Here is a 23,763-nt window from a genome sequence, read left to right on the forward strand (position 1 = left end):
GCACTCACGGCGAGGACTTGCTAGCGGTCAATTCCCAGGGAGGCAACCTTTCCAGCAAACCTGGCCCCGGCGCTGCCCCTTTTCTGTAGTTTCTCACGCTCCTTGCTGTCTATGGAGCTCGGCGCTTGAGTTGTTGGAATGACATGGTCATTCCCTGCGCCCCGAATTGCAGGTCCTGAACCGAGAGAATCGGATGTAGCTTTCCCAGGTGATGGAGCAGCAGGAGGTGTGCCAAAAGCAGATACTCTGGCGGTTCTTTGGCTCAGATATAACTGAGCGGCTGATGAAAGAGGGATGGGAGGCGGTTGCGAGGGAATCTCGGCCCCGTTCTGGACCAGCAGCTCTGCGATAGGAAATGGGATGGCTTTCACTGTAGGTGCCCCGCTGGGTTTGACGGAGAGGTTTGAGGCCGCACCAGGTGATGCTGGATCTGCTGCGGCTAATGCAAGAAAAATGGCATGCGTGCTGCGAGAGCGATCTGTAATGTTCACATTGGCACGAAGGGCAATGCCATATAGCACGCCCTGAATGTCATTTCTTTTGATCGCAGCCAGAAGAGTCTCGTCTGAGGTGGTAAACCGCGACATGGGGGAAGGAAGTGGCTGAACAAATGCCCGTTCACTGTATTTGGCAGTGATAAACTTCAGCCGCTGCTCACGAGTAGAAGCCGCCACCGGCTTTTGAGCCTGATCGAGGGTTGCTTCCCAAATCATATTGCTGACACGGTTACCAATCTGCAACAGGATTTCAACGATGTCATTCGAAAAGGAGTTGACGTCCAGTGTAAGCGAACGTATCTTAGAAATGTGTGTTCCGAGTGATCGGTGTATACCACTGCACTCGATGCAGAGGACAATCCCCAGATTGATTGAGACCCATTCAACCTTGGATGTAGACCCGCAGTCTGCACACCAATTGTTACCCTGATCTGCGTCTCGGATGGTTTGAAGCAGTTTTGAAGGATTTTCCTCGAAACCGAGACCGTCACCGCGTACGTAGCTTGGTCTTGCACCCACAGTTGTACGACGGGTGACACTGTTGTTGGACCCTGTTGACTGGGAGTGCTGAACAGTGTACGAAGTACTCTTCCCGGTTAGCACTGAGCCAATATCGCGGCCAATGGACGCGTTGTCATTGCCGGACGAGACTGGGGGCGGAGACATGCCGCGGCCCTCAACGGCGCTCTGCAGAGCATTATTGATAGCTCGAATCCAGTTGGCCATGTCTTCCTCTGATGTTGCCTGATAGATGCGCTTGTACTGTGGTGTGATAACCTCGAAACAGAATCGTCGTTCCGCATTCCGAGCTTCTCGCACGGAAGCCATTCGCAAGTCGATAGGATCCATGTGCAAGTCCAGTTTCTGTTTCCAATTGCTATACTCCGAGAGCTTTCCCTGATCTAAAACGATCCAGAATCTGCGAGACAAAGATCAGTTTGGAAGCCCGAGTCTGTCAGAGCAGAGGACAAGCTTACTTATGCCAAGCCTGCTTGTTTATTCCCTTAGGGTCAATATGAGATCCTGGGCGCGACAGTGCCCAGAGTAAGCCTTCCTTCCTCTGCTGGCCTGTGACGATACCGGTTAGTGATAAGGCTAATATATAATTTGAGATGAAGAATGTACACTCCCCAGAAAGACTCCATAGGGTACATACCGGTTGAACTACTGGTAGAAGCGAGCATCGAGGGACCGCCTGAATGGCTGCCAGAGTTGGTCTGCGGCAAAATCGAAGAACTGTTGCTGATGACACCTCGCAGTTGGGATCCTGTGCTGTCTGCACGTCCGAGCTCGTTCTCAGACTTTGGGTTGCCGCCACCATTTCCTGAATGTACCGATGATGCACCCGCATTGGCCAGAGAGTCAGGCTCGATATACATGTTGCTGCTTTTCTCCAGATTCCTTCGCTTTTCTTCCCTTTCTGTCCGCTGGAACTGGAATTCTTTATCCGCTTGGTTCACCTCATGGATAAGTGCATCGAGCTGAGGAACCATATCATCAACCTGTTTGGCGGCTGCCAGAAAACTCTTCGCTTGGGTGTCTGCATACTTGGTAAGATGGGAAAGAACCTCTTGCTCCTTACGGCCACCATGGAGATCCTGCATGAAGGACGAGTAGTCGAAGCGCTTCAACTCGAAGTTGCGTCGCTTTGCCTGATACTTTGAATCACTTTCCACCCGCTTCTTTTCCTTCAACGAATCCTGGCGTTGACCGAGATAGCGGCTAACATAGGCGTAGTAATCCCTGCTCTCTTCCTCGAATTCCTTCTTCTTCGCCTCCGCCTGTTTAATGTCATTGTTGTATAGCTTAACCAATGGTTCTATGACGAGCCTCTGGAGCTGGATGGTATTCAAACGCTCGTAATTCAATATTTGAACTGCAGTCCTTTCAAAGTAATGATCAAGGGCGGGCTGTATGGCGTTCGCGTTGGAGGTTGAGGCTTCCTTTAATGCGTTAAGGAAGGCTTCCACGGCTTCGTTGCAGGCAGTCTGTGCCTGCTGAGCGGCTTCAGCTTTCTTGAGGACCTTCTTTATCTTAGCACGCATATTCCCTGTCTTCTGTTCCAGAGCTTTCATAGTAGCCCGGAATAACGGACCATCCTCAACCACACTCATGTCCTCTCCGGGACGCGAATGAGGAAGGTCGACTTTGACAGGTGGAGGCGGTGCTGAGACGTGGGGCAGTGTGGCTGTTGTATCACCAGCTTCCGGGGGTGTAACAGGGACATTCTGGGAATTGGATGCGGCGTCCGCATCGCTAGAATGGGAAAGGACGGACTGCGACGAGGGAATGCGATTGCGGAAAGGAACATTGACTTCCAGGTTTGGGGAAGAAACTTGTGGGCTTGGAAGCGAGCGCACTGTATTATGCACCCAAAATGAGAAGTGAGCAAGGGTATTCAACCGGTTCGCCCTTTGATCATAATCCAGAAAGCTGCAGCTATTTCTCCAACCACCCCCCTTATCTTCGACCACTTTGGGGGGTTTCCATTTCCAGGACCAGTCGAACTGAACCGAGGGACTACCTGCGGTGGAGTAGTCTCCGACTAGCTGTACATTGGAGTTATTTTGCAAGTTGGGGTTGGCATGGAATTCTCTGGTGATCAAGTTGTCTAATTCCCTTGAGTTGGGCGCATGCGCAAACGTAAGGCCTGTGAGCACCGTGTCGGCGACCTCGGGCAATGATGTTGAGACACCATTGACGGTCGAATTCGCAGCGGTCCCCGTTTGTGTCTGTCTCAATATAAATGTGAAATTGAAATTCAACTCGTCTTCGTTGTTCAATCGCAGAAGGAAGGTGGGCACAGGGGCAGACGGCGAAACATCGGGATCCTGATAATCATCGACGAGAGCAGTGGTTAGCTTCTGGAAGGGCATGACAGGTTGCGCCTGTAATGGCAACGGTCTCAGGAGAGATTCAGCTGATTACCTGTATATATTCTATTGGGCTGTCGTCGCCGGTCTCACGCTTGGCAGCATATCTCGTCGCGGGGAAGGAGTTCGGTACAAGGCTTAAAAGCACGCGCCGTTTGCTATTCGTTATGGTCACGGAAGCGATTGTGACTAGTAGGCGTGAATCGGGTTAACAACGAAAGAGAAGGAGACAAGGGCAAGGACAAGGACAAGAATAGGGACCATCAAGGGCGCGAGCATTTGGCACCAGCGCCGCGTGGGCAGAAACTTACACCTTGTCTGATCCTTGAAGTACAAGTTCCCAGAGTCATCTAAGCGGCTTCCAACATTGCCCATGGTGAAGTTGCGGGGCCTTTGGTATGGAGATCGAATTACCACGCAGGAGAGAGGTCAGAGACGTGACCGGGGCAGTTGAAGGTCACCATCGACAGTCAGCGTGCCCGTAGTCGGATCAGAGGCCGGCCTGACGAGAATGCGGCGGTAAATGGGACCACTCAGTAGAGTACTTGTCGTCATCCAGGCACAAATGCGATCGCCAGGGAGGTCGTAGTCAAGCGTTTGGTCGTAGATTGGAGCGCGAAGAGGGTCGGGAAGGAGATTCAGAGGGATAATAATATGCGGGAGTCAGGAGGAGTAAGTATCAGGTGGTCGCGGGCGGAAATCAATAAGGGCGACAAGCGGGGGCAGGAACGGGGGGGAGGGAAAGTCTCGTTGGCAGTAATTATCCCGGGTCCTCAGCAGGTAAGTACTGATAGTAGAGTACTAAAATTACTATTAGGGATTGAATGGAAATGAATTATGTCGAGATTGATGGAAGAAGAGCAGAAGAATGAAGGAGTGAAAGCGACGACGTGTACAGTCAAGTTATTGCGGCATCGCAGTAAGATAGATGGGCAACATTATTATTAGTAGGAGCGGGAGGGAAGCAGTAGTTCTGACTTGTTGACTTTGGTTGGTTAGTTCACTTGTTTTTTTCGGTGTATGTAAGACGGATGAAACAGGCGGGCTGGAGAGAAGAGGAGAGGAGATAACTAGTACTCCGTAGTAAAGTATTTGGTACTTGGTAGGTGGGAGGGGGGCTGAAAATCGGGGCTGGAAAGCCTGAGGTATGTATGTATGTATGCGTGTCTGTGTGTATGTATGTATGTATGACTGAAAAATGCGTGTATGTAACATCATTGATCCGATCCGGACTTCTTTCTATTCTACACTGCCAAACACAAGAACAATAAAAGAAAGGGAGATCTCGTAACTTACTGCATGCACTATACCACATAACTGTGACATGCCCCGAGTTTGATGGGTGACTTTGTTTTTTTCCCCCCTTGTTCTTTTCAGTGAGAGATGATAAATACCATGTAAATACAACTTTAATTATCCTACATACATCCGCGGGGTTACCCATCTGATACCTCACAACTACATGTATTCTGTGCAGAATACTAGCAGCTCACAGATAGAGGGACCATGCACTGGGGCCGAGATTGGCTCGTGTTCCTTTCCCCAACTGTGGGGGTGTGTTGATCTGACTCGTGATCTCTTAACCTTTTCTACCAAACGCAACTTGGTCCATGATACCCACCATCATAGAAGCTTATCCGTCCAGCTCTCATCCTCGTGCTATATCGTCGCTCCCTACTACTGGGCCGCGCCACGAATCTATCACAACCCTCCCTGCTTAGTAGTAGCTTTGATGGCTAATACAGGCAGTGATGAGAGTTACAAAAAAATTAAAAAATCCAAGAACGAAGAACAGGCATGGAGACCCCCTCATTAGCAATATTTCATACTGAATGAATGATAACCGGCAATTTTCTTCGGCCTATCAACACAGAACCAGCCGTACAAGGCGTATTACAAGATATCGTCAGTAATGATATTCGGAATGGGGTAAAGGTCATGGACAAAAAAGATAAAAAGGAAAAACGTAAGGTCATTCATGGAGGCACATTAGGACGGGTTCTTTCACCACATGAGGTGGGGTGAACTCCCTGAGGTTGTAGGTAAGTTGGTAATGTAGGTACGACAGGGTAGGATTCATAGACGCCTCAAAAGCCCAAACTGAGCGTGTATGGAAGCTACTTTCGGCCGTCAGCAGCGAAAGTGGCTGTGCTTTCATCCACGCCGTTCTCCACGGCGGGTTTTGATGCTTCTGAGCTGTGCGCTGCCGCGGTCCTTTGGCGCCCGGACCGACTTTCAGTATCATCTGGACTACCATGATTGTCTGACTGGGCCCATTTCATCATTTGACCCTTCATGTCTCGCATATCGTGTACCTTTTGGGCAAAGCCATCCTTTTTATGAGGCTGCAAATCACTGCGCTCATTCAGCTCGTCTTCATCCGAGCTGGATATGGAAAGCGAAGAGCTATTGCTGCGCTGGAGAAAAATCATATGATTGCCCTCGTTCTTCTTGAATTCTCTCTGCTCATTTTTCAGAGCCGCCATCCGCTCTGCATCCTCCTTGCAATCAAGTGTGGTGACGTGAAGACCTGGTAGATTGGCGGAGATGAACTGTTTCAACAAGGGTAGGTATTGGCCATTGGGACGATAAGTTCCGCTATCATTGTCGATGAAAAGTTCATAGTCGGCCGGATCAGTCGATATCTCCGGCTCTACCAACGACTCATCACCGGAGTAGCGTGTTTCTGAATGCTGGATTGTTTCCGGGTGTCGGGGATGGCGATGCTTCAGGCGACGCAAGAAGAACTCACCAGAGTATGCGATATATATCGATACATCACTATGCATTGTGTGTTTACTCAGCAAATCAATCCCGAATTCCTTGCCTGTTTCTGTGAAGCGGAATTGCCCGTCTAGGGTGATGACATATGTAAAGATCCTCCCGCCCTGAGCGTAGTGCACAAATTCAAGAAACTTCTGCGTGAGCTCGATACAGGGGGAAGGAAACTGTCCATTGAGGGTGGTCTTGTCAAAGTTATAGATACGCTCGTGTTGATGATGCAGTGCTCGATTGAGTATCCTTCCACGAAGACTGTGTGACGTGAACATTCCGGCTACAAACGGCTTAAACTCAACGTAACGGTGATAGAGCGGCGTAGGCACAGGGCCCTTGAGCTGTATTTGGATTGCCTGAAAACTGAACAGAGAGACTGTAAGCGTATCATTTTCTTCAAAGGGTTTAGGGCAGGGGGAGGGACGAACTTATATCGAGTAATGGTTTTCTTCTCATCACGATGGCTTTGGACTTCATCTTTAGTGCCCGCTATCCTCCCGATGAGGGGAGAAAAATGCTTGAACCAGTAATTTGGTCCAACGGTATACATATGAGCCCCTTCATCTCCTGGTGTTTTCCCTAAGCACTGCACGCTGATTACAATATGTGACTGTACATCCAGACGTCGCGACGCCAGCGCAGCAATGTTGCCGAACAAGTAGACCCGTTTGCTGCCCATGCGCTTCTTCAGGCGAAGGTTCTGCTCCTTGATGCCGGGCCATTGTCCATTGACCGAATCCACGTCGATATAAGCGTTACCGAGTTTGTCGTCATGGTCCGCAGCGTCTTCATCGTACACATGACATTTCAGATGGAAACCCGACGCAGGGACATTGGCAACGATCCATTCGCTATTCCATTCTGGATCGCGATTCTTGCGCACAGTTGGAGTCCGGAAGGACATAACGGGGTCCTGCTTGTGGCGTTGGGGTAGGTCGACGATCAACTGGGCGAGAACATAAGGGTCGGAAGAAAATGTACCAAAGTCTGCGCAGGGAAGGTTGACTCCACGATGGAAGGTGAACTTCAGTGTATAGCCCGGTGGTGCATAGGGGTATGGTGTGCTATCGAACCCCCCAGCAGGCTCTGACTGAGACGGGTGGTCACCACTCAGAGCAGCCTTCATAGCGGCAGCCCGACCCTGCATGTGCTCGGACTTGTCATAGAACTTTGGGCCATATTTATCGACTGGATGCCGTCGCCGGGTTCGCGGTTGGGAGTCTTCCATGATTTGGGGGCCAAGAGTGGTGGCGATGATGGTGGGCGGTCGTTGTCGCTCCTAAGTAGTCACTATGGTTGTTGCCTGTGCGAGGTTTTGCGAGTAGCGGACGGGATGGGGATGTTCGTCGCGTAGTGTCCAAAAGTAAATAACTAGGACGGATATCAGACGATCGGCAGGTTTAGATTGGAATCCCCCTATTGATGTCAGTGATAATGGAGAGCCCAAGTGATAAAAATTGCGATCCACACATCCCGGGCTGATAATTGGGGAAGAGTGAGAGATCCAATGGTTCTTGGCCTTTCCCCCTTAACCCCACGGGATGGAGATTGGAAATGATGAATCTACGCAAGCCTTGCAAGGCTAAGGCAGTTTAGTAACTTTGGCCGGAGGGCGGCTATGACGATGGCGGAACACGCGGACCCCAACGGATAGGGTAGATAGAGATTAGGAAGGAGAAGAGCGCATTCGGGGGAACGAAGAAAAGCAGGTTGGAGATCTTCCTCCCATCATCAGATGCACTTTAGTGGTGTGTCTGACATCATTTTCAGCGCCCTACAGGGCTATCTGTGCAAGGGAGGTACGTAAGAGGAGACACGAAAAGTACCAACCAAGATGATGGGGAAGTAAGAAGTGTGGTACGGAGGTAGTACTTAGAATAGAATGAATGACCACGGAGAATTAAGGCAAAATGCCCTGCAGAAGAGATTGTTTGGTTGACCCCCAGGGGGCTCCCGAAGTTAAAATCTCTTACTAAAAAAAAACCTCTCCTGATCGTTTATGATTTTTTTTTCTTTACTTTTTATTTTACTGCGTAGAGTATCTAGTATGTACCGAGGCCCCAGAGCATACGTAGACTTCATGTAGATGTGAGATCCTTTGATCCACCGTGTCCGAATTGTACCTGCTCTCCCACCATCAAGAACGCCGTCATCGTTATGTACCAGCGAAATCACAAAAATCCCTCCCCCACCACCCGCTGATACTAGTCTAGATAGCTACTGCCCTTCACTTAATCCGCTGTTCTCTTGACTGATTCTCTGACCTATGTCTATCTCTAAACACTCGTTCCCCCTCTTTACTCTTCCCTTCCCCTGCCTGACCAAGCCTAAGATCCTCTAAACAAAAATTGCATGTCTTCCGGGGTAAGCTTCTCTAGTTTCTCTCCTTGATCTTTGTTAATGGTACCGTTGATCATGTTGGCCTTCTTCTCTTGTAGCATAACTATTCGAGATTCTACCGAATCTTCAATGCACAATCGAGTTATGACACAAGGTCGGCGCTGGCCGATGCGATGACATCGGTCTGCACTCTGCCATTCTGCAGCTGGGTTCCACCACCTAGCACCAGTAGAGTTAGTTGGATAGACATTCGTTCGCGTTGCTACTTAATGCCACTTACGGGTCAACGATAAAAACCCTCGACGCCTCGGTTAAATTCAAAGCCACACCGCCGGCCTTGAGGGAAACTAGAAACACTTCGACATCGACATTGTTCATAAAGTATTCGATAGAATTCTGGCGTTGTGCCGGTGTCATAGTTCCATCGAGCATGACGGTGTTGAAACCAGCTCGACGTAGACGCCATTCCACAAGTTGCAACATCGAGGTGAACTGGGAGAAGACAATTGACTTCAGTGTCTGCTTCTTGCTTCTCAGTTTATAGAGCTCGTAAACAAGCATCTCAATCTTGGTTGACGATGTCCAGTCCTCCATGCGGATCCGATTGATGATAGAATTTTGCTTGATGCACTCTTCCTCTTGCTCGATGTCAGGTTGTTCGAAATCGATCGACAAAGGGATGTGGCACCGAGGGCAATCGACGATTGAGCCCACATCGAACGACCTAACATAGTCTTTGGCGCATCTTCGGCAAAACTCATGATGGCAACGGGAACGAATTGCTTCTTCCGCCGGTTCGTCGCAAATGCAGCAGACAAGTACGTTTTGCCCGGTTTCTGCGTGTTTCTTCAAAATGAGGTCTGGGTGATTCGCAACCTGGCGCATCTGCATAATAAGGCCGAAGATATTTGCGTAATTGTTCAACATGACACCACGGCTTACATACGTATCAAACTGCCTCGTCGTGTTAGTCATGATGCTCCGAGAGAAATCACGTTCAATCTCTCCAAAGAATTCGTTATGGAGAATGACACTGGTATAACGTTAGTACTTCTCTCAGTACACCTGTGCCAAGAGGTTACAAACCGCTTTGGTGGAAGCTCCATCGAAGCTGTATGATCTCTTTTTATTCGCCGCAGCATGATCCTATCAGTTATGAGGCGAAGCTTCGACAATGCCTCCTTGCGTCCTTCCGGATTATCCCTCTCAGTGACTTCCGGGGAGTTAGTGATGTCTCAGCGTACATTGATACACAACTTACTAGGATTCAAAATTTCCTGGTTGAAGATTGAGACATGGCTGAACCCACTATATTGAGAATGACATTAGCTACTTGATCATTGTAGGTGCTGATGAAGGACCGTACCTATGCCCGCAGTCAGTGCATTTTTTGGCTGCATCCTGTGACCAATGAAGCTGCTGGCACTGGCACTGCTTGCAAAAGTAGCAGGCAAACGGCCGGACATCCAGAAAGCGAAGGAGAGAAAAAAACTCTCCAATCCGATTTTGGACAGGAGTACCCGACAGACACCATTTGTAGTTTGCTTTCAGTGCAAAGCATGCACGGGCGACACTAGTTGTACGTTGCTACAGACATAAGCCGTCAGTGTTTGATAATATGGCATCATAAAAGAAAGACCGACTATACCTTAATGCTGTGCGCTTCATCCAGGATCAAGCGATGATAATGAATAGAATGAATGACGCCTTTCCTGGTTAATATAGGCTATCTTCTGGGTCATCAACTGGAGTTCTTACTGTTCTCCTGGATGATTCCATCATCGCGATTCCACCCTTTCAATTCTTTGCGGTGAATTGATTCGAGACCAGAATCTAAAGAGAGTATGTCACGTCAGTTCTTAGTGTCCTCGACTCAATTCTTTATGGTCACCGTACAAGAAATCATTATCACATCATAGGCCAGAAGATCCTGCTTTGAGAGGGTTTTGACCTTCGGGTTCGAATTGTGGTAGATGAGGACATTCAATTGACCATTCGTATATTCCTAGTCCAATGCATTAGCGATACTTCGATCCCAGGGTTGAATCAGGCATACTTTAATCTCTGATCGCCATTGCATCAAAGCAACTGGAGGAACCACGACAAGCGATGGCCTACCAGCTGGGTAATCAGACATAAGAAGGGAAACGGCCTGGATTGTCTTTCCCATGCCCATCTCGTCTCCCAATAACCCTCCCTTGTAATGTGATTCTTCTTGTTGCATCATCCAGCTCAGACCTTCAAGCTGGAATGGCTTGAGTGCTCTCGATATACCCGGAGGTTGTTCCGCCATTACCGGCTTCATCGGTGGAGTGTTCCTCAGATCATCCCACATTGTAGTGACGCATGGATGCTGCCTTTCAAGTTTCAGTCTTTCCTTGAGAGCCTGCGTGCTTTGTCAGACATAATTCCAAAGATAGCTCAAATGAGAAACATACACGGGACCCCCTCCTTCCTGTCTCTGCTGGCTCTGAGCGAGGATTTCTGCCCGCTCTGCGTGAAACCCCTCGTGTGGCGGCTCGTCCTCTAGCATTACGCATATTTCCGATCCTGGAGCGCCTTGGTGGGACTAGAACTTCATCCTCATCCGAGGAAGATGCAGAAGAGACCGATTCAATGTCAGTCAGAGGATCGTCGCTTGATTCGCCATCGCCCACATCAGTAGGGGATATCTGGCGGAGGCTACTCTTGTTAGCTGATCGAAGAGATCTTCTTACCCCGCGCGAAGTGGTCGGTCCCCTGGATAAATCCTCATATGCATCGCGATCAGAATCGAGCCCAAGGACACTATCTTCTTCGGTCGAGTCTTCCACTCTGGAGTGAAGCCGTCTCGAGGTCCTTCGTAACTTGAAAGGTGGTTCTTGATATTCTTGAGCTTGAAGATGCTGAGCCAATACTGCATCGGAATCTTGCAACGTGGGATGGCTTATAGAAAGTGCCGCTGAAGACCTCTTAGACCCTGGCGGTGTATGTAAAGACATAGCACTCGATCGTAATTCCTGAGCACGTGTAGAGGCGCTGACCCTCTTCCTCGGTCGGCTTGCATCTGATTCCACAGGCGTGACTGCCATACTAGTTGCGGGTGTACTGTATGCAGGCGTTATGTCTTCGTCGCCGGATATATCTTCGGTTGGAAGGGGAGAAGCAGATGAAGATGAGACCGGATATCTCCTCAGAGGTATTGCAACTTCGATAGAGTATGGTCTATCTCCAGAAGACATCGCCCCTTCCACCGCGGGCTTCCGGCCTATGGGATTGCCTCCATTTTCTGAATTGTTCGAGTTTCCAGTATAAGCTGCTGAGGATGCTCTAGCCAGTCTCGCAGAGGTTCGTCTAGGTACGGACGAGGTATCTGATTTGTGCCCAAAATGTCAGTTACTGCTAATAAAAGTCCGATTGACTTGCAATCGTTTCTTTTTGATTTGAGGTATGCGAATATCTCCTTCTGGCGTCGTTGCTCCTTCGGAGTTGAAGTAGACAAGAGGGTAATCCGACAAAGAGACCTCACCAGCTAGTGGGGTCATTCCCCTCCCGGTAGTTGATGATTTCCGATTCATTCCTGTGAACCAAGTGATCGAATGTTCGTGAGAGCTGATAACTAAGGGCTGGAGATTGTTTGATGGCTGTCACAGATGTATCTGACGAAGAGTGAGGCAAACGGCTGAAGCAACGCCACCCGGGGATGGATAGCTAGGGGAGGTTGTGTACTCCGTACCTTGGCCGCGGTTATCGGAATAAAGCGCCAGGATGATGGGACTTTGGGGCGAGGGAAAATTTTTTCTTTCTTCCCAAAAAAGGTTTCACTGCATCGATCTAGCCATTCGATGGAGCAACTTTAGGCACCAAATCATCGTTTTGCTGACTGTTGCCTGGCCTCAGTCTGCCTTACACATTTAATTGTTATCTTTCCCCCTTGGCCGAACACGAAGCCGATAAGCCCGCCCGTCGACTCTCGCGTTAAGTGGAACGCGAAATCACCACGGGTTCCTGTGACCTGCAAGTGTCGCCACCTTGAAGCCCTTCCAGGAAAAAGAATCACTTTATCAACTATATTCATCTACACGATTCAATATTGTATTCGGCTTCAAGAAAAATGTTCGTATCCGATTTATTGTTGAAGATATATATTTTGGTCATTGACAACAGTATATCAGGGCAAACAGAAGGCAAACGAGGAATCAGATTCGGGGCCCGTATGTTCTCAATAGATTCTTATCTTTCTCCTGTCATCACCCACAGCCTTTACTAAAAGTCACTACTACTTAGGCACTCTGCTCTGACCGATTTTCTGGCTGTAAGTGAACTGTTTCTGTTTGTTCCGGCTTCCGCTTTTCCCCCGATCATATGCGAATTCTCCTGGAGCCCCCCACTGATGAATATCTGATAATCTTCAGTCGAACAACATATCTGCCGCTCAAATTCAGCAAGATCACTTGACACGGTTAAGGCAATTTGAGCGCCAGACAACTGTTGAACGACAAGAAACTGATCATGTCAATGTTGATGATGATGATGATGATGATGATGATGATGATGACGATGAATACCACAATGTCGATGAGTCGGCAGCAGACAAGAAAAAGCGGAAAAGAAAAGAAGCTGTCGCTCTCGCGAAGATAAAGAAAAGCAAAGAATTCGCTCGTCGTAAGGCTCAAGGCACAGGCGAATCTGATAACGATGATGATATCGCCCGAGAGATGATGTGCGAGAATTCTCAGCCCTTTGCATTTCAGCTAGAAAACTGTGAGATATGTGGCAAACGCTTTACAGTAACCCCTTACAGTAAAGCTGGTCCCCGTGGAGGCCTCCTTTGCGCGAAATGTTCGAAGGAGCTAGCGGATGATGAGAAGAAACCCAGAGCTAATAGGCGGGGCCCAAGAAGTGGTCGTCGCCAGAAGCAAAGTAATCTGCTCGATGGGTTTGCTCAACCGGGCGCTCCAAGCCTAGCGGAGATGTGTACGAAGGTACGTCAGGGCTTGTTCAGAAACATGACTTCTTGCTAACCTCCGGCTACAATAGAAAGTAGCTGACAACATTAACGATATCGAAGAGTTTGGAGATTTGCCCCCGCAATTGCTTCATCGTCTCGGTCAGATATTGTGCAAGAGGCGTGTCTTGACTTCAAGAACTCTTAATTTGTTTCTTCGGTCGGATCTTAATTTCATTGATATCTATGATGCTGCAAGTACGTTCTGGCTTTTACTTCTTTCTTCCTCCTCCCTCCCCTTAAATTCTACTAGTTTTGTCTAGTATTTTTTCGTCATCCCGCCAATTTTGATATCCTGCTCGTTTCAATCCTACTCGTTTCAATCCTACTTTACGCCAATGAGTCAAGGTATGAGTGTGCTAATTGCAACAGAGCTTGAAACACAGGACTTCGAAAAGATCTTCGCTTTCATGCCTAATCTATATCACGTGAACTTTCGCTTTGCCAGTCAAATGAAAGATAAGGTAGTTGATTACCTTTTGGATCGCGATTTGAAGATCAAGCGCTTGCAGCTAGATGCCGCAAATTTGATATCAGATGCATGTTGGCAGCAGCTGTTTCGAAAACTGGGGCCCCAATTGGAATCTCTTAAGTTATCCAATCTCGATTCCTCCTTTGACGATGAAACAGTGGAAGTGATGTGCAGGGAGTGCATAGCGCTTCAACGTTTGAAATTGAAGCAGTGCTGGAAAATGGGCAATCGCTCTCTCCGAGCCATTTCCGAACTGGTATCTTTACAGCACTTGTCTTTGAACTTTGTTCAGGAAGTGGATAATGAGATTCTTCTCAACACACTTTCAAAGACCAGCCCACGTTTGCGGACGTTGTCCTTGGAGGGTATATCTACCGCAGATGACCGTCTCCTAGATATTATACATGTCAATTGCCGCGCCTTGACGAAGTTTCGCTTTTCTGACAACGCAGTGTGTAGTGACAGAGGCTTCGTCGCTCTCTTCACTCACTGGAGCAACCCACCGCTGGAATTTGTGGACCTTTCATCTACGAGAGATGTTGACAATTCGAATCCTGATGGACCTGCGGATGCGATTGGCCTTGCATCCCAAGGTTTCATGGCTCTTATGAACCATTCAGGGCCCGGGCTACAGAAGTTAAATATCGCATCCTGCCGCCACGTGTCCCGCTCTGCTTTTGAAGAAGTTTTTGCGGCCGGGAAGACGTACCCCAATCTCGAGGAACTAGACGTGTCCTTTCATACAGTCGTCGATGACTATGTTGTTGGTTTGATCTTTCAGTGCTGTCCTAAACTCCAGAAATTGGTTGCTTTTGCCTGTTTCAACCTGCGAGATGCTCAGGTTCCGGCCGGAGTTGCTCTGATTGGCGGATTGAGGGCCCAAGACCCCATTGTACTTCAGGGCCATCACTACTAGATAAGCTTGAAAGCTCTGCGTGATCTATACCCCTCGCCCCTGGTTGCTCGAATGATGAACAGCTCATGTGCCCTGGTATTGACGAATGCCGTTTACATCATCCTTTTCAGTCTCTGTTTGCTAAGTTACTACTTAATAGGGTGAAATATACCTGTTGTTTTCGGTCTGCCGAGACCGAGCATCTCAATGGAACGGGCATAACGAGCTGTATGTGCGAACCAATTCCGGCCCATGTTTCGGAAAAGCTTCTTTGAATGGGGAATAAACTTCATCATGACATGCAAGTGGTTGGTTGCGTCTTCAATGTACTGAAAAGCAGGGGCGATTGACAATGAACCGTCGACAATGACAACTTAAGATGGAATAGGCTGGAAGGATTTACATATGATTAAAGGGTACTAGATAGTACAGCCTCGCAGACTTGCCAATCCACAATGCGGCCGGAGATCATGAACAATTAAGTATCCTGGTTAGTCTAGCGAGGTCAAGACTCTAGAGTACGAAGTCCCGAATTGGTAGTTGTCTAGATATAAGGAAGTTCGTTATAAAAATGATAGTACGATTCATACTATATGCTTTGAGTCACGGGGGATGTGTATCGAGTGACGCTGAGGGACTTGACAATGTAATCCATATTGTAGTATTATGACTGAAGTCATTGATTACACACGACTAATAGTGGGACAACATAACTACTGTACTAGTATATCAACATAGAGTGGATAATCCCATTACATAGAGAATACTGCGCAAGTAGTTTACCATCCAATAGTCCAGCGTGATCGCGTAGCATCTATATAGTAATGCTGACTGTGGGCGACTAGTTCGATACCTGGTAAAGTGATCATCTTCCGAACGTCGAAACTGACTAACGAGAAATGTTCAATATGACAGGTACATATATCATGATTAAGTAGCACCACTACCTAAGTCCGATAGGTTAGCTGTGGGCCGCCGAACAAGAAGAATTGAAAAGTGATGGAATGGGATACCTATAAGTGGGCGGCGGTAAGAGGGAAGAGCTATCTACTTCGCTACTTCGAGAAAGGAATGCCTTAGCCATCAGGTGGAACGTCGGATGGCGGTGGTTAGTCGTTGGCCCCCTTACATGACAGTTGACGGCGGTGGAATGGTGGAATGCCTTGGAACGGACCGTGTCCCTATCAATTTATCTACCTCGGCCAGTTCTAGGCCTGGTACCAACCCCCTCCCTCCCCACCTTTCATTGATTTCTCTGTTTTTCCTCTTCCTGCATTTTCGGAGATGGGAACAGACATACTCGAGAGAACAAAGTTTAATGTACATTTCCGGTTTCCTTTCACGCATCTTCTCCTGCACCAGGGTGGTTGGTTAAAGTGCAAAGAAACACACATTAAGTAAGTGACTAGTAACTGTAGGGTCTAGATTGATACCAGACAGGGTTGTCAGCTACCCGGGCGGCAAATATTATTGATAGTCATTAATAAGTTACTACGTAGGTCGTAGATAGATAGGTTGTTTATAATTAGTCTTAGAACCAAGGGAAAGGTTTTTCAAATCTGGGATGGTCTGACCAACCAAATCGGCGGTGCCGACTGAGATTTGGCTGGCATTGCTCACTCACTAACCGCTCAGAGCTCGGAAGACTCTGAGCCAGAGTCAGAGATACTATATTTGGCGTTGCTCGCCGCCGGACTAACGCGCCGGGCTCCACCCTCCACATCCACCCACCCTCCAGGGTCTGCTGAAGTGCTGACTGCTGAGAGAATAATAATGTGAGACTGAAAGTGAGAGAGAGACAGAGAGTGGAAGATGTCTTGGGACTGGATGAGCGGTTGGTCCTTGGGTGGATGCCGCTTGTTTCTATTCCTCTTCAGCTAACCAACCTTCTACTCCATAATCCTGTAGAGAGATAGGACTTTTCAGTCTATTCCCCATGAAACATCTGGGCTTCTTTATTCAAGCGGCTGCTACCGCTGCTATAATTATGGGTTATGGTTATTACCATTACTGTTACCATTACGAAGTACTATTCATTCACTAATAGTACGGAGTAGTAGTATGATCATTATTTACGCCAAATTTGCATCAGGCTTACTTTTAGTATGTCCATAACAAAAAGTAGATAACCTGAACTAGTCCGGCGTAGTCTTTTTTTTCCCTTTCCCATTAGTTTTTCTCAAACTCACTAAAATACCGACTGATCTGCGCCCTTTTCCTTTCCATCTTCCCCCGCCCCCCTTTTCCCTTCCGAGTCGTCAACTGGGTGTTCTGATTCTGCCCACTACTATTGATTTTTCCCCTGATTCCCTTTTGTTCCTTGTTGTCGTTGTGTCTTATTATTATCATTATTATTATTAATTGATTTTATTTTTTTTTTCTTCTTCTTCTTCCTATTTTCTTTTCTTGTCTCTTACTTTCTTTTTTATCCCTACTGTACTCTTGTTGCGGTTTCTGTTTGGCATTTCTTACAAGAGAAAATTCGCCTTTGTCATCGCAAACTTATCCATCATCCACACACGCCCGCCGCCCCCCTTCTGGTCTCCCGGGTGGGTTTGTTTTATTTACAGTTCTAAAACCGATCGGAGGAGAGGTCCCCATCCTCGCCAACAACGACCGGAATCCACACCGATGCGTACCTATGGCCCTTCTTAATTTATCATAATTGCTAGTCTCTAAGCCCCGCTGGCCGCATGTGAATCAGAGGGTCCTGGCTGCTCTTGATCGATTATACGGTGTATCAGAAACCTTCTCTCAGGCCACCTCGCCTATTCTCTCGATCTTCTCCTGTGACCGACCACTCCCCCCCCTGAGTGAGCTCAAAGCATCCTTATCCACCACAAGATTTTCTGGACGCTATTTTCGCCCATTCACGTCATTCACTTCATTTCCCGGCAATCTCTTGACCAGAAGCCCCGCTACGATCGAAATCCGTGTGGATTGGACAGGCCCAGAATCTTCCCAAGCCCATAACCCCTCCCCTCCCTCCACCCGTCGCGGAATCCCGGTTCATGGGAATCGAGTAAAGCAGCCGAGAAGGGGTTGGGACTTTCGTGGACTTTGGAGCCGCTGGCTGCGCCCTCAATTTCTCTGAAAGTGGTTCCGGCGTCACTAGTGGTCGCCTTGGTTTCAGCCCAATGCCAATCAAGCTTCCTAAGGGCTTCGCCCGTCGAAAATCGTCTAGCAATGCTCTAGAGGAAGTGCAAAATCCTCCCCAGTCGTCATTTCGAGTCTTTGAACGACCATCCGGCGACAGAAAGTCCCTGAGTGATGGTAATTTAGTGGCAAAGCGCTTAAGCGAAGGTCAACCTTTGAATTCCCCCACGGAGGATGACAATAACATCTTCGCTTTGCATAATTCCCAGCCAACAAGACATCAGTATGAGACCCCTCTTTCGTCCGATGAGTTCCTACCTCTTTCCCCCTTCCCGGTAAGAAGTGGCTGAGCTGACCTGGAGTGGTGGTGGAAGTACATTCGAAGGTACATCATCTGCGCGACCTCGCACATCTGCACGCCGTTCAACAGACGGGCCACAGCCCGAATCGCAGTCGCCACACGCTCGAAACCTCTACGATATACCAATTCCTCCCCTATCTGGTGCGATTCGCGCAGCTGGTCGCACATTCTCATTCGGCGGGAGATTCTCCAAGACATCTGCGCCGGTACCTCCGCCTCAGCCATCTACACCGGGCCCTTCTAGAAGCAGGGGAATGACAACAAGCACGTCAAGCACTGCAACACCACCAAAGCTTCCCGATACAGAACTTCGAATTGGAAAAATTGACGACGACTTCCAAAATATGTTTGGTGATATTGGAAAGCGTTATTATGGGTCGAAGGACTCTTCTCTTGATCAACCAGTAGACTTGGTAAGATGGAATTTTCTTTTCTGTATCCAGTATCTCGTTTTCAAGCCTTTCTTGTTGCATTTCCAATCCCATGAAGTAATGCAGCACAACGCTAAACTTTTACTGTAGGACTCACCCGGACCTTCCAGTCGACCAGATGCCTTGCCTCGAAAGGATGAGAGGATCTCACGTCCTGCTCCAATTGATACTGACCGTTCAAGGGAGGTTGAGCCATCACCATATTCTTGGGATAGCCGACATTCGGAGGAGGGCCTGCTAACCACTCTTGATTCACCCCACGAACAATCGACAACACAATTATATCAACGCAATATCGATCCAGTCTCCGTTGGAGACCGGCGCAAATCTATGCCTCTGTCCGGTACTATGCCTTTGGCTACTACCTCTCATCGTTCTTTGGCAAAGCCTCGAACGACGGCGGACGCGGGTTTGAGGAGAAGCGGGGCTTACTCTAACAGGCGGGACTCTGTACCTGTTGAAGACGAGGACGCGAAATTAATCATGGAATCTCTCTACTCTAAAAGGAGCTCGCAAATACCATTCATGGCTGACCACGCGGCTTCGGATGCGGAAAATGATGGGCCGTTATTCGACCAGCCTGGGGCAAAGTCTTCTCGTCCTGATCGCCGGGAATCAATTCAGAAGGACTCATTGAGCTCCCCCGTGCTGTCAGATCACCTGGATCCGTCGATTGCAGCCCATGCCCGTTTGGCTGCACAATACGAGAAAGCACAGCCAGTATCGGTCTCTTCAACGAATAAAGTCATGACCCCATCTCAGTTCGAACATTATCGTCAGCAGCAAGAGCTCAGACGGTCGAACAGCGACGCCTCGAAGAGTGAGAATTCCGCAGAGAGCGATTACGATGACGATGACGAGGTGGAGAAAGACCGTGAGGCCGAGAGACAGCGGCGCAAGCAAGAAGCCCATCTTTCAGTTTATCGCCAGCAAATGATGAAGGTGACCGGCCAGGAATCTCCTACACCAGCTATGAGAACCGAAATGGACCAGGCTAGTAAGAGTGCGCCGAATTTATTACAACCTGGAATTACCTCGGGGAGCGGGAAAAGCAGTGATGGTGATGATGACGAAGAGATTCCTTTGGGCATTCTGGCAGCTCATGGATTCCCCAACAGGAATCGCCCCCCAAGCCGTCTGGCACCATCTAGCTCCATTCCTAACCTTCGGGCGTCTTTCCAGCAACCGTACTTGCCTTCACCGTCCCCTGCTTCCGTCGCAGAACGGGATCCAAACAATCGCGGGAGCCTGCCTGTTTTTGCGCGAAACTTGCCGCGAGACCCTTACTTTGGAGCCAGTTTGGTAAATCAATCCAACAGAGAGTCTCTGGCCTTTGGAGGAGGAGCATCGGTCCATGGTGGACCTTCGCCAGCGCTACCCCCTGGAGGCCTAGTAGGTGTCATTGCCACGGAGGAGCGAGCAAGGGCAATGCGGCGAGGTAGCCCTAATACCCAAGCCATGTACGACTATCAAGGAGGAATGCCTGTGCCACCTGTTCAACCTGGCGGCATACCGAGGCCTTACACGATGATAAGTCTAAGCTCGCCGAATACCGGTGGCGGTCAGCCGGCGATTTCTGCGACTGAACAGGCGCAGATAGAATTGTCTCAGCAGATGACGCAAATGGTGCAGATGCAAATGCAGTGGATGCAGCAGATGATTCACATGCAAGGCGGACAGAGCACCCAATTAATGCCACCTGGCGGGCCTCCGCCCACGCTAGGTGCCAGTCTGAATGCGCGCCCTTCTTCAATGCCCTCAGCTGGTAATATGAATAACGCCCATGCTGGGTACTCGGGCGATCAGCGGACGCTAAGCATACTTGATCCGAATGTTTCCTCCCGTCTCAATAGTGCAGCTATGCCACATGTATCTGGGGGCCTCCGGCCAAGCACGCCGGCTGGGCAAGGGTATGCGCCGTCTATTGCACCATCGGAACGCAGCAATGTTGGTCTGGCGCCTCGTTACAGACCCGTCTCAACATTGCAACCCGAGTTAGGAAATATCGGTTCTCCGTCCATATCAAAGTCCTGGAATGATGAAAACCGGAAGTCCTCGCTTTCAGCCGCAGTCCCGGCGCCACAGGCGTCTCATATGAGCCACCGTCCCATGCCAAGTGATAGCAAACCGATAAGGGCTAGCAAGCCGAGTACTGGTGCGGAGCAGGATGACGAGGACGATGATGAAGGCTGGGCCGAAATGATGAAGAAACGAGAAAATAAACGCAACAACTGGAAGATGAAGAAAGAAACGTCGAGCTTTGGAGATCTGTTGAATGCTGTGCATTAGACAGGCTGTCAATTGACATTGTTTGCCCTCGCAGCAGGGGTATCATGTCCTGTGCATGTTATGCTTTCGCTTATTTTTGCTTGGCTGTGCTTTTGCCATCGAAGTCCCGTGCTCTTTATAGGGACCTGAAGGAGTTATACCTCACTTTGTGCATTTGTGAGCAGTGAATATTTTTTTTTCCAGCTATTTCCTATTATTGTTGGCGTGCTCACCTCTTGCGTTCCCCTCTACTTTCCCTTCCGTTCTTTTCTATATTGTTTTACCTTCTTGGACATGACCTGATCTTTCTCAACGTTTATACGAGGGGTATTCTCTCCCTGATCTCCCAGTTTCTTAATCACTATTAAAGCAGGGTGCGGGATCATGACAGGCGTTTTTACGGATTGATGATTTCCAACCCAATGAGGGTTGTAATTGGATTGCTTTAGCAAGTTGTGCATGCATTTTCTGTCTTGTATACTCAATGTGTAGTAGCCGATTAACATTACAATTTATGGTTGAGAAAGTCGATATCTGTGGCTGATATCTATATAATAAATAACCTGATCGGATTCCCCATATGCGGATGGGAAGCATTAGCTCAAATATCATATAATTGCGTAGTTTATCCCAGGATCCAGCGCAGCAGCTAGAGTCAAAAGTCGTGCAGCGTGAAAGTAGCTTAGTAACCAAACACAGTCCACTTGGCCCACTCGGACAATGCCCATCACGTGATAAATATCACGGGATTTCAACCTTACTGGAGCTTGTCATGACCAGCCACTCTGCAATCCCAGCATTGCAGAATCATTTTCCCAACAGTACGGCGGGAGTTTCCAGTCATATATATACATAATTACCCCATCAGGTGATTTAAATAAATCTCATACTAATCGCGTGTTGCTCAGATAACTAACTCGATTCAAAGGTCCAACTGAGCAAGGGAAACAGTGGCAAAGCCAACGTGAAAGGCTAGAAGTTGCACACTTAGTTGTATTCAAATTTATTTGGATACACCGATTCATTCCCTGCTCCACCTCTACAGCACTCTGCTCGTCTTTCTTGGTGGCCGTCCACTTACAGGCCTAACAAAAACACGAGTTATTCAATATCCCTTCCAGCTATTTCACTTTTTTTTTTGGTATACGCACCTTTGGATATAACCAAGACTACAAAATGAACGCACCAGACCGGTAGGTGGAACGTTCTTTCTACATATACGCAATCTGTATTGTAGCATGTTCTATTTCACTTGGCTTTCCCTCCTCTTTTGGCTTGTTCTAGGCTCAGGAGCTGTTAACTGGAGCGAATGGTGTGACAGTGAAGTTTCATTGTGGACGGAGCTATCAACCGGGCACATGCTCTTGCCTTCCCACTCTATTCACTGCCCCAGGGTGCCGGACTATGTTCTGGATTCTACTTGTGCCCCTCTCTTTTTGCCCCAGTTCATTTCAATGTTTATGCCCCTTTGTTCGGATTTCTCATTGAATGGATCGATCTCGTGCTTTGCGTTGTCTTCACCCTTGAGCATTTCTGTCATATACGAATCTTCCCCGGACACATCCATTGTCAGAATGGAGTCCATCATGCCTGCGGAAATGGTGTATGCGCGCCTGAAGAATGGCAGTGGTGGATCTCGCGTCCGCTGCCAGTCCACCATCAACGTTTCTCATGACCAGCAGCCGAGGTCCGCTTCGGGGTTTCTTTGATGATTCTACTTTCCTTCATTTTTGAAGTGTCCGTTACATTCAGTCCACTGACGCAGTATGAAACCTAGATACGAGTCGTTCGTTCTTGCGAATGGCGAGAACAAAGTTGAGATGGAGATCGATACTCGTATGTCATCTAAACCTCGGACCTAAACGGCTTGCGTTCATTGCTAACATGGGCTTCTCATGCCAGGCATCCCTTCGTCTGCGATCTTCACCTTTAACAAGGAAGATCACACATTGGGGAATTTGATCCGCTCTCGCCTCTTGCAAAGCTCCCATGTTCTTTTCGCTGCGTACAAGGTATGTCTGCGATGGTGAAATATACTCGCCTCTAGTTCCGGGCACTCTTTAAGCTCCTAGTTGTTGCTTTTCTTAGATCTATTGAGTTAGTATGCGTCAGGGCTGACGTGAAACTGTCACAGGTTCCCCATCCGCTTGTTCCCAATTTCCAGCTTCGAGTTCAGACCGATGGCGATGTCTCCCCCAAGGATGCGGTAATCGCAGCCTGCCATGAGCTCGTTCGGGACCTGGGTATTCTCTCCCGGGAATTTACCAAGGAATATGAGCTCCGTAAGATGGTGGGGGCTACCGCTCAGCAGCATAATGGCGTCCAGGATGGTGTTTAGCCATCGACAGGTGGAGATAGAGCATGAAGAGCTGGGTCAGCGGTCACATACATGCTTTCGCTTCGGATATACGCAGCTGGTCATGCGTGTCTTTGTTTCTTGGTCATACCCTTTATTCTATGTTTGTTCTCTTTGCTTCCAGTGATCAGTCGGACCAAGCCTTTCGCTCCAACCTGCCTCGGGACAAAATGTCAATTGCTGCCGTAGCCGTTACTCATTCAACTCGTCCCCCCGTCTGTCTCGTTCCCATTTCTTGTAAAGTTGGGACTGGTAGCAACATAAATCGAAGAGAACCGTCTGGTTTGCCCATTGGGGTAGCGTAGATAGTGTAGATAGCTTCTGGACTCATCGTGATAGCTACCCGATGGAGCTTAGTGCGCCGCTCCGCGGACTCCCCCATCGGCGGGCGTCCCTGATTACGTAACTGAGG

General features: G+C 48.6%; 6 protein-coding genes across 6 annotated transcripts; 3 read left to right on the forward strand and 3 right to left on the reverse strand.

Moving 5' to 3' along the window:
* Positions 1-20: 20 nt before the first annotated feature.
* BO87DRAFT_319916 (putative ARF GTPase activator (Csx2)) lies at positions 21-3,745 on the reverse strand (the record flags this gene model as incomplete). Its single annotated transcript, XM_025619871.1, has 5 exons — positions 21-1,416; positions 1,475-1,565; positions 1,654-3,328; positions 3,426-3,559; positions 3,682-3,745. 5 exons carry the CDS (start codon positions 3,743-3,745, stop codon positions 21-23), a joined length of 3,360 nt encoding a protein of 1,119 aa, XP_025474871.1.
* Positions 3,746-5,336: 1,591 nt separating this feature from the next.
* Positions 5,337-7,642, reverse strand: BO87DRAFT_181463 (C2 domain protein). Its single transcript, XM_025618412.1, has 2 exons — positions 6,574-7,642; positions 5,337-6,508 (listed from the first exon to the last, which is right to left on the reverse strand). Exons 1-2 carry the CDS (start codon positions 7,371-7,373, stop codon positions 5,488-5,490), a joined length of 1,821 nt encoding a protein of 606 aa, XP_025474872.1. The 5' UTR covers positions 7,374-7,642; the 3' UTR covers positions 5,337-5,487.
* Positions 7,643-8,176: 534 nt separating this feature from the next.
* BO87DRAFT_419662 (DNA repair protein RAD16) lies at positions 8,177-12,190 on the reverse strand. The gene is made up of 11 exons (XM_025626957.1): positions 11,994-12,190; positions 10,924-11,837; positions 10,542-10,871; positions 10,382-10,490; positions 10,244-10,318; positions 10,134-10,192; positions 9,852-10,072; positions 9,747-9,793; positions 9,572-9,698; positions 8,766-9,518; positions 8,177-8,704 (listed from the first exon to the last, which is right to left on the reverse strand). The coding sequence occupies exons 1-11, from the start codon at positions 12,040-12,042 to the stop codon at positions 8,473-8,475; spliced, it is 2,916 nt and encodes a 971-aa protein (XP_025474873.1). The 5' UTR covers positions 12,043-12,190; the 3' UTR covers positions 8,177-8,472.
* A 449-nt stretch (positions 12,191-12,639) lies between these two features.
* rad7 (DNA repair protein Rad7, protein) lies at positions 12,640-14,860 on the forward strand (the record flags this gene model as incomplete). The annotated part of the gene is made up of 4 exons (XM_025619869.1): positions 12,640-12,678; positions 12,880-13,449; positions 13,505-13,670; positions 13,845-14,860. Coding segments are annotated over 4 exons (1,791 nt in total), but the record flags the coding sequence as incomplete, so codon positions are not given.
* Positions 14,861-17,976: 3,116 nt separating this feature from the next.
* Positions 17,977-21,016, forward strand: BO87DRAFT_401321 (uncharacterized protein; the record flags this gene model as incomplete). Its single annotated transcript, XM_025625601.1, has 3 exons — positions 17,977-18,218; positions 18,298-18,709; positions 18,818-21,016. 3 exons carry the CDS (start codon positions 17,977-17,979, stop codon positions 21,014-21,016), a joined length of 2,853 nt encoding a protein of 950 aa, XP_025474875.1.
* A 775-nt stretch (positions 21,017-21,791) lies between these two features.
* On the forward strand, positions 21,792-23,622 carry BO87DRAFT_380617 (DNA-directed RNA polymerase II core subunit RPB11). The gene is made up of 5 exons (XM_025624328.1): positions 21,792-21,863; positions 21,924-22,188; positions 22,773-22,831; positions 22,898-23,007; positions 23,130-23,622. The coding sequence occupies exons 2-5, from the start codon at positions 22,172-22,174 to the stop codon at positions 23,331-23,333; spliced, it is 390 nt and encodes a 129-aa protein (XP_025474876.1). The 5' UTR covers positions 21,792-21,863; positions 21,924-22,171; the 3' UTR covers positions 23,334-23,622.
* Positions 23,623-23,763: the final 141 nt, after the last annotated feature.

This window comes from Aspergillus neoniger, assembly GCF_003184625.1.
Source record: "Aspergillus neoniger CBS 115656 unplaced genomic scaffold BO87scaffold_49, whole genome shotgun sequence".
Taxonomy (NCBI): domain Eukaryota; kingdom Fungi; phylum Ascomycota; class Eurotiomycetes; order Eurotiales; family Aspergillaceae; genus Aspergillus; species Aspergillus neoniger.